Source organism: Anneissia japonica, unplaced genomic scaffold, assembly GCF_011630105.1.
Source record: "Anneissia japonica isolate Jap-2015-1 unplaced genomic scaffold, ASM1163010v1 scaffold287853_len143968_cov122, whole genome shotgun sequence".
NCBI classification, from domain to species: Eukaryota; Metazoa; Echinodermata; class Crinoidea; order Comatulida; family Comatulidae; genus Anneissia; species Anneissia japonica.
Window position 1 is genome coordinate 117313 of NW_022705302.1, and position 10000 is coordinate 127312.

Here is a 10000-nt window from a genome sequence, read left to right on the forward strand (position 1 = left end):
TAGCCATACTGTCCATTGCGCACACTAAACTATGTGCTGATGGAGCACTTTTGGGAAATTGAATCTCCTTTTTTCCATCCCAAACAAAATATTATTCATAAATCAACATGGTCCATCTCAGTCATCATAGCCAGTCACAAAATTAGGCTATGAAGTTTGTTTTCAACAGCAGACACACTACAGAACGGAGTGTGTCAAAACGAGTGTTTGTTAATGTTTAGTGATAAAGAATCATGAAACGTTGTAGAATAACTGACATTTTTGGTCCGCTGTTGCAAAGAAGACAACCACAGATCTGTCTCTTATACACACCTAGATGTGTATAAGAGACAGGCCCTACATAGACTAAGTCTGTTACGAGCAATAATGAGTAGAGTTTATATTTGTTTAATCTTAAGAACAATTCCAGGTGTTACAAGATTCAAACTAATGAATATTTACTTTAGGCTATGGCTCTTGTGTTCTAAATCCACGCTTCCTAAACTATGGGACGCCAACAAAAACTTTAAAAGCAGATTGTTGACTCAAATGTGATAATTTACATGTTTGATATAAAGTCTGTACTGTAACAAATTTGACGACAGTACTTCATTTGAACAATCATTTTAAACAATATTTTATTCCTTTTCCTTTTCTTTTATTTTTCTTCTTCTTTCTTTATTTGGCATTTTTATATTCCGAAAAAAATAATCTACAGTATTCAACTACCTCACGAGAAAAAATTCAAATAATCATCAAATAATTACATTGCCTTCGAATCGAATAGATTATTTGCTGCACGGAAAACACGCAGCCAGAGATAACAAATGGCAGAGTGCAATGATGCGTAACCACATAACACAACTCCACTGGCACACGGGCTTAGAGTATCAAGTTGATTAAAAATGTATAAATTTATATGGATTGTTTAAAAAAAAAGACAAAAAATCAAAATATTAAAAGGAAGGGCCACCAAACATTTTTTAGGCGAAGGATAATTTATTTTGATATTAACTACCTTCATGTTAGGCGCAGTTTAATTATGCTAGATTTTTTTAAAAATCATATTTAAAAGGGCACTTTCTTTAAAAAAAAGGGGGGGGGGGTCGACCGCACCCATCGACCCCCCCACGGTACGCCCCTGTCAATTACTACAAAAAAAACCTCTGAGACAGTTAGTTGCATAATGCAATGGATTTTGATGATGTAGGCAGCTAGTATGCTGTTGACAATAACCTTCAGAAATTTATATACAATATTTATTTTTTTCAACTATAGGCCTAGAATAATAAGGAGTGCTGAAATATGGCTCAGAAGCTGCATAGTTGTAGTGAACTGTACGAATATATGGAGACTCGAGGAATTATTGATGCAGAGAACATAAAAAAATGAGGGATGAAAAGGTTAGAACTGATAGTTTGTTTGTAATGCCTGATAGAATTAATGCTCTTTAGACATTTTGTTGCTATATTTATGATGTTTCCAATAGATCATTCTTTCCACAATTTATCCAGGCAAGTAAAACTTTAAAAAGAAAAGATATAGTAGGCCTAGGTAGGCATAGAAATATAGTTTTCAAGTGGTTCCAGAGGCCCAGTGACACGCGTGCAGATAGCGTACAGTTCTACCAATAGATGAAGTTGGAACGCGGTAACGCGCCCTGCACTAAGTGTCACGCATGACGGTTAAAACGTTTGTGAGTGTTTGTTGCTGATAAATTTCTACTTCAGTAAAAATATTACAGTAAATAAGTTATTCCAATTTTCTTAAACTTTAAACCTTTAAATGTATAGATACAGTAGTACAACTTTTGTTTACAATTTATTAATGAACAACTACCTACAAGGTCACATTAATGCTGTTAAAATAGCCTTATCTTGTTCATCATTCATTCTGTTTTTGTTATAGGAGTTTAGATGAAATTGGCAGTATTTGCAAGTCACTCAAAATGCCTTTTAATGAGTGCCAAAGTCTGGTTAAAGTCTATTTCAGCCTTGGTTTAAATTATACAGAAATAATTGCGCTTCTACTTTCAAATCATGGGATTTCCATAAGCAAGAGGACTCTTCACAGAATGCTACGCAGACTTGACTTATATCGACGAAAAAACCATACAGACATACTTGAGATAGCTTTATTTATTGAGCAGCAACTCCAAACGTCAGGGAACCTACACTGTTATAGGTGGATGCATTTAAAATGTATTCAGAATGGTATTAACATCGACAAAGAAACTATACGCCTAGTTTTGAAACTTTTAGATCCTCATGGGGTTGAACTAAGATCAAGAAGACGGCTTCAAAGGCGGACATATCGCGTGAGAGGACCTAAATATATGGCACATTGATAAAATTGATAAATTGAAACCATAAGGCATTGCACTCAGTACTGGATGGAATTGTTTTCTCAATTAAAAGAAGATGCACGGTTTGATGGAGGTCTCTTGGACAAGTCATTGGTTCAGTTTTGTTTTTTTAATCTAATTCAGGTATTCTTCATTTTCATTGTCATAATACAGTACAAACTTTTTTAACAAAATGCCATTTTAGAGTGTGGAAAAGGTATAACCGCACTCCTGCGAATAACTATTTGAGGGGCACTTATACAACTGGAAGCTTCCGGGGGTGCTTATGAAAACTACTCTAATTAAGGGAGTGCTAATGGAAGCTGATGCAAACTGAGACTAAACGAGAGAAGTAAAATTAAACAACTTTGCATATAAGGCACTTAGGTGAATACTTGGTAAAGGTGAATATTCAAATTAGGAGAGCAGCACTTAAGAGTGTCATTTGTTATTCAAATGGGACAAATTTTCACTATTCATTTGGACCAGTAAACCATCAAACACTCATGCACATTAAAAAAAGTCTAAATTTTCAGCAGAGGTAAAATTGTATTTTTTTTGTCATATTTTCTATCGTCATATTCTACTACCTGTACAATTTCCATTTCATTTTATTTGTAAATACAATTTCCTAACATTATTTTTTTTTTCATTTATTTGTGGTTTATTAGGATGAGTTCAACACTGTTGTAAAAGAGTGAAATGCTCACTGTATAGCACCCTCGAGAAATAGAGACGGTCCATTTGGTCGTCCAATGGTAATGTACACATCACCAGAGTTATACGGAGGACAACAATTTATTGTACCGTTACAAAGGGATGAGATAGAAATATGCAAAACTGAGTGCATTTTCAAGAGCCAGTACACATGTGACAAAGATGTGTTTAATCTTTGTTCGATATTAACGAGAGAAAGACAACTGTCTCAACCAAATAATCCTGAAGAGGGTCTGTATTTGTATAATGTTTTACGAATTGCAATAACTGAATTACTTTGAGAATGAAGCTGGTTTTTTATTCTCAATAACAGTGTGTACAGTAACAGGTACAACAAAAATTACTGCAACAAAAAAAGATTTAAGTTTATACATAAAAAAAATTAAAGAAGAAAAACATAGGCCTATAATTATTTTCAGCTGTCTCGATTTTAATGAAAATATTTTTTATTAATATTGCAAAAACAGACATTATACAGTACACTATAATTTATGATAAACTATACTTTTTTCCAGTATAGCTCAGCAAGACATAATCACCATACTAATAGCTATTTATTGAAATCCTGTGTAAATACTGTTTTTCTTTCTTTTCTCACTGTAATAAATAATGAATAGATTATTAAATACATGCCAATATTAAATGGACAATTACGTTAGTTCTTTTTATTTGTAACAACGCTATTATGACAGCATGATTCATGTGTTCCTTTCAAAATTACTGAAACCGAGTTAACTACAAATGAACACAATAAATTTGAACATTGATAGCTGAATCTTTAAATACTTTAAAAATAGCATATTCAGAATATAAAAATTATAAAATTAAGCTTTTAATACATCATAAATTTATGAGCAAAAGAACTATAAAGAGAGTACAGGAGAACCCATATTAAGGGGGATACACTGGTAAACTGAAATTGTTATCGTAATTGGATTTTCTTCTGCAACAAACACTATACAACAGATTATTTATTTTAGTTTCATTGCAAAATAGAATTATAACAAATAATAATATTTAAGATGATTATCCTGGTAGTTCGATTATTCATACTTAATTGCCTTATCTTTTGTTATACTATCCTGCTATTTTGTATTTATTACGCTATTTTTTAATTGTTACCTGCTCCCCACCAATCCTTCATATTATCAAATTCCTTTTTTTCTTTTTATATAATCCTGTCCCCTATAGAGTATACTGTATCATTGTGTTGCAACACATTTTATGAGTACCTGATGATGACCTATGGTCGACAGTACTTTTTTAATAAATATATCATTTTGAAGCAGATTCAAGAACATTGTGATTTTTTAATCTTTTTTAGACAGTACAGTATATTTAAATTAGAGTGACCTCAGCTTAAACTGTTAACATAACTTTATTAACAGTCATAACTATTGGCACTACATGTAAATTTAATGCAGCATATCATTTCTGTTTAACTTAAACGTCAACTTATAAAATAATGCAATTTACACATAGTGTATTGTTATGTGGAGTGGTATATTGTACAAAATGACAGTATATATAAAGTACAGTGTAAACTGTATGAATTATAGGCTACTGATAAAAGTTGGCCTACATGTTGTTATATAATCAGAAATGATTTACTTACAATACCAAATCAGGATAAATATCTTAAAATGCTTGCACACTTGACAAATATAAATTACTCCTTCATTCCTAATTACAAATTTCCAATTCAACTATCATATACTTTTAGTTTCTTATTGTACATACACATGTATAGTAATAAGCAATAAATTTAAAAAAAAAATTAAAAAAGTGAAAATTAAAATGGACATAATTTAACCTAATTATAAATTTCAGTAAACAAAACTTTTTCTCAAGTGGAAATACTAACATACTTATATGGACTAACAAAATTACATTTTTTAAATTAGAAATGCTTTATTTACAATATCTAATCAGGATAAATATCTTAAAATGCTTGTACACATGATTAATACAAATTATTCCTTCATTCAACAAATTCCAACGTTTATATAATGTTAGTATTAGTAAACAAAACTTTTTCTCAATATTAACTATTGTATATTGAAATACTGTACTAAAATACTTGGGTGATTCCATGTCAAATCAACCAGTTTCAGAACAAATCCCCTCAGATTTTAATGAAATTTGATCAGAATGATGATATGTTGCTCATATGAACACATGCAAAATTTGAAAGTCATACTCCATGTCGTTTTTGAGATATGGCCGTTTGAAATTTGCTGGACTTAGTCATTTTATGCACTCGTGAATCGTGAAAAGTGACATTTTGAATAATTTCGGATTTCAGAATGCCATATTTTAGTCTACAGAAAAGACAAAGAGCTCAAAGTTGGCATTCTGACTTACTTTTTGCCAAATTTTATGAATCTGCACTCAGATTTAATGTATCATCTTTAGATTTCAAGTTATGATTGCCTAAAGTAGGGTCCAGAATGAGTGATTAAGTTTTTTTTTTTTCAATTTTTGGGGTCACCCCGAATGAAAACTAGGGGTAACATGGGCTCCATTCTACTTGAATATAATCTATGGTCACAGGACTACATCTAGAAGTAATAACAATCCCATTAAAGCTTTAAATCAGAAAATACAGAGTCCCAAAATGGGCCCCAGCCAGAAAAATCCTTTAAATGGCTCGACGTTCGTGACCCCGGATGACCCCGCGATCAGTTGAAATAATTTTTGAAACTCTAACCTGTCAAAGATAGTTATCATAGTAATATGTACACAAAATTTCAGCTTTGCTACTCAACTCCTTCAAAGTAATGTGACAGGGTTGAAATGTGGCATTTCTGCAGTCATAGTATGGCAATATAAAGTGATGAATGCAATAATTAAACAATTTGACATTAATATTTCATACAAGTTTGCATACACCAATGGTAACTATTTTTTATTTTAAACATGGCTCTTGAAAGTAAATTGTTATAAACCATACATCATGTCACACATACCAAGATAAACATTGTTTATTATTAATTGTTACACTGGACATCTTGTCTAAAGGTGCAGCACACTTTTATACACACATTTGTATTAGGCATAGTGTTGGAATATATACTTCAGATATCAACATTTAGATCATTACGATGGAGGGAACATCATCCGAGTTATCCAAATGCAGCATTGGTTTAAATTTGAATGATTCCTGCCATAAGAAAAATTTTGTGAGAGGCGATGCTGGCTTCTTTGCAGTTAATCAGATATCAGATGAGGACAAAAAACTGCTCGAGTGGAGAAGTGGATTAACATTATCACTTCATCAACAAATCACAGTCTTCATACCTGCAATCATTAAAGCAATCCTTACAACCAGACACAGCTATCATCTTATTAGATTTTGCTGAAAACTACAGTTTCCTCGTTCAAGATGCTATACAGGGCTATTACTGGGATAATAGTCAAGCCACAGTGCATCCATTTGCAGTATATCATAATGTGGAAGGAGAACTAAAGTGCATAAGCGTTGTTATGATTTCAGATTGTATGAAGCATGATAATACAGCCGTCCATGCTTTCATCTCTCACTTGATTCCTTACATCAAGGATCAGATTCCAGGCTTGCGGAAATGCATATATGACAGTGATGGGGCTGCAAGCCAATATAAAAATCACAAAAATATGTCAAATCTCTGTCACCATTCATCTGATCATGGAATTATTGCTGAACGGCATTTCTTTTCGCAACCAGTCATGGAAAGAGCCCATGTGATGGCTTAGGGGGTACCACAAAAAGGCTGGTTGCCAGAGCAAGCCTCCAAGCTACTGTTGAGAACCAAATTCTCAGTCCACTGCAGATGTTTGAGTGGGCTGATGGGAACATCACCGGAATTAAATTTCTATATGTTAGTAGTGATGACATTCAAGCCAATGCAGAGAAGTATAACCTTAGTGACAGGTTTGCATCCTCCAAAACAATTGCAGGAACCAGGTCACACCACAGCTTCATACCAACTGATGATGGAAATATTGAAATGCGACGATTATCCAGTGATCAGCATTGTGATGTTGTTACCATCAACAGTGTCCATGCAGGTGTAAGCATTCAAATAGTGGCCAATGAATGACAACCTGGATGTTATATTGCTTGCATTTATGACAGTGAGTGGTACATTGGTATGGCAGAAAGTAAGTTGGTATGGCAGAAAGTAAGTCAGAATGCCAACTTTGAGCTCTTTGTCTTGTCCGTAGGCCAAAATATGGCATTCTGAAATCCGAAATTATTCAAAATGTCACTTTTCGCGATTCGCGAGTGCGTAAAAAGTCCAGAAAATTTCAAAGGGCCGTATCTCAAAAACGACATGGAGTATGACTTTCATATTTTGCATGTGTCCATGTGAGCAACATATCATCATTCTGACCAAATTTCATTAAAATCTGAGGGGGTCACCTGGGGACCTCTGGTTGATTTGACATGGAATGACCCACTTACAATTTGAATTCATAATTAAGTTTCACTGAGTGAAATCATCTTACAGTGATTAACAATACTGTCATTGCTTTTGATTTCAATTTTTTGAATTCCAATCAAAACTAACATCTGGTCAACACCAACAATAACAACAATTTGTGTTCATAATTTTAAATTTCACTGAGTGATATCATCTTACAGTGATTAACAATAATGTAATTGCTTTAGATTTCAACTTTTTGAACTCCAATCAAAACTGTAACACCAGGTCAACACCAAAATAACAACATGATAACTCTAACTCCTTCTTTACTTAAACATTACCAAAACCATGGCAATCTGTCAGTGATTCTGTCATGAGGCATTTGAAATAGGATGGTTCATCAATACCCCTGGGAAGGTTCAATGTTAGTGCACAGGTAGATGACCATGGGCGACGCATGGTATTTCCCTCGGAACTGTAAAACAAAATTCTGATTGGCTGATCAAAACCTAGTGGTGGAATGTATTCACACCCAGTAATAAAGATTAGTATATCTTTAAGTAACAATCCACCAGCTTCATTTTCCTCCAAATCTTGCAAAAACAACTCAAAACTGTAGATGGTACTGTCTTCCTTAGCTCTGTTGTTTGACCCTTCTTCTGAAAAACGGTACTGGTAGATTGACTTGAACTCATCCACTGTTAGCTTCTTCACTTTACTATTTAAAAAGGAAGAAAAAACATATTCATTACTTCTGACCAGGTCACCAAATGTGCCAATTTCATTCATTCCCTTGAAAAACTGGTTAATGTATTTATTCAAACAAAAAAATGTCCATTTTGTATCTTATGAATTTTATTCATAATTAATCTTATGAAATAAAAGTTTAAAAAGTAAACAATTTCTCAAGGTAATTACACAGTTAGACCTAGATATATTTTATGAATTAACGGGACACTATCACATTATAATTAGGCCCTATATTAGGCATAATACACAGATTCAATAGACTTCAGATGTCCTAAAATCGAAGAAATCCCTTCCGTGAAATCTTAAATGAGCTTCAACATATTTATCTTTATTTTGTTCCGCATGGTGATATTATATAGTCAACGGCCAGCGGCGTATGGATATGAGCTCTTACCCCAACAAATTCAGATATATTTTACAAACAAATAACCAAGGCCCATTTCAAATCCAAAGTCTGCCGATTGACACATAATTATGATAACAGAGACGTTTTTGTCCATAAATATTTATTGATTTTTCTGCTTGTGAAATTATCAAAGGTCTTCGTTGTACACCCATGGAATATAAAAAAAACCAGAGTACATAAACTGACTTGATCATGAACAAGAACCACATTGCATATACAAGGCCATTGCATATGTGGTCGGGTAAGGATGCCTAGTGAAGACTCTTTCCACTCCTGTGAATATTTGTTTTCCCAATTTTAGCAAGAATTCAAAAACTAGCAGCTATATTGTCGTCCTTGGTGCACACGAAAGAAATCCTGACCATGGTTCACGTAAAGAATTCGGTGTAACTCAGGTCATCACACATCAAGATTTTTCAAGCAAAACATTGGACAATGATATTGCCCTAATGCAGCTTGACAAACCAGTTCAATACGACGAATACATCAGCCCTGTATGTCTTTCTCGGGAAAATGTCCCCGCAGGCACCGAATGCGTTGTTACTGGCTGGGGTGATACCGAAAGTATGTTCAATAATTATACGTGTTTATAAATCTAATGTTCATTGTTGTATTCTCGCAAACGTAGTAACTTTAATCCAGGCTTCTTAAATGAAACCAGATTATCTAGAACGGTGCATAGACACCATAAAGAAAGTGTTGCTTTAGAAGGGAGACTACAATATTATCTTTTCCAGATATATTTGATGTATATATTCTGGAATAGTCATACTGTGCAATGGTATCTGCATGATGTTCGATGAAGTTTTGAAATTCAGTCTCTGAGATATAGCTTTCAAGAGCCTTGAGTAGAGATTTTAGGTCATTGTCATCAACAGCTTCAATTGCAGCAGCATTATTGACATCAGATCCCTTTCATGAATCGGTAACCTTCTTCTGACAAGCATAGTTCTTCTGACAAGTATAGTTGTTACTGTACTGTTTTAATAATATACTGTATTTCAAATTGTATTTTAGTGATATTCAGGCTAGTTGTTTGAATTATTTCAATGGTGCAGATTTTAATATTCTATGTAAAATAATTTCAAGACCAATATTAACCAACAGTCAGTGTGCCCATCATAATACTGAATGGTAAATTTATTTTAAATTCTAGTTAATGTAGCCTAAATTGTACAGTACCAAACACACAAGTCATATGAATGCGAGTATGAATGCCTGGATAAATTGTTGAAAGAAGGATCTATTGGAAACTGGAAATAGTGTAACAAAATGGTGCAGTCCACCCCCCTATTATAAATAGATTAGGCCACTCCCCAATGCTGGGAGCCGATTGGCTATCTAAAAATAGCTGGGTTGGGATCTTAAGACCCATCGCCCAAGACATGTAGTAGT

The 10000-nt window shown here is 33.6% G+C and overlaps 1 protein-coding gene across 1 annotated transcript in view; it reads left to right on the forward strand.

The window, feature by feature from the left end:
- The first annotated feature begins 7356 nt into the window (after positions 1 to 7356).
- LOC117105482 (roundabout homolog 2-like) overlaps positions 7357 to 10000 on the forward strand; it is a 22199-nt gene continuing 19555 nt past the window's right edge. The window contains exons 1-2 of the mRNA XM_033246646.1: positions 7357 to 7361; positions 8907 to 9169. Of these exons, the coding sequence (XP_033102537.1) occupies positions 7357 to 7361; positions 8907 to 9169 (268 nt within the window). The remainder of the gene's footprint in view (positions 7362 to 8906; positions 9170 to 10000) is intronic.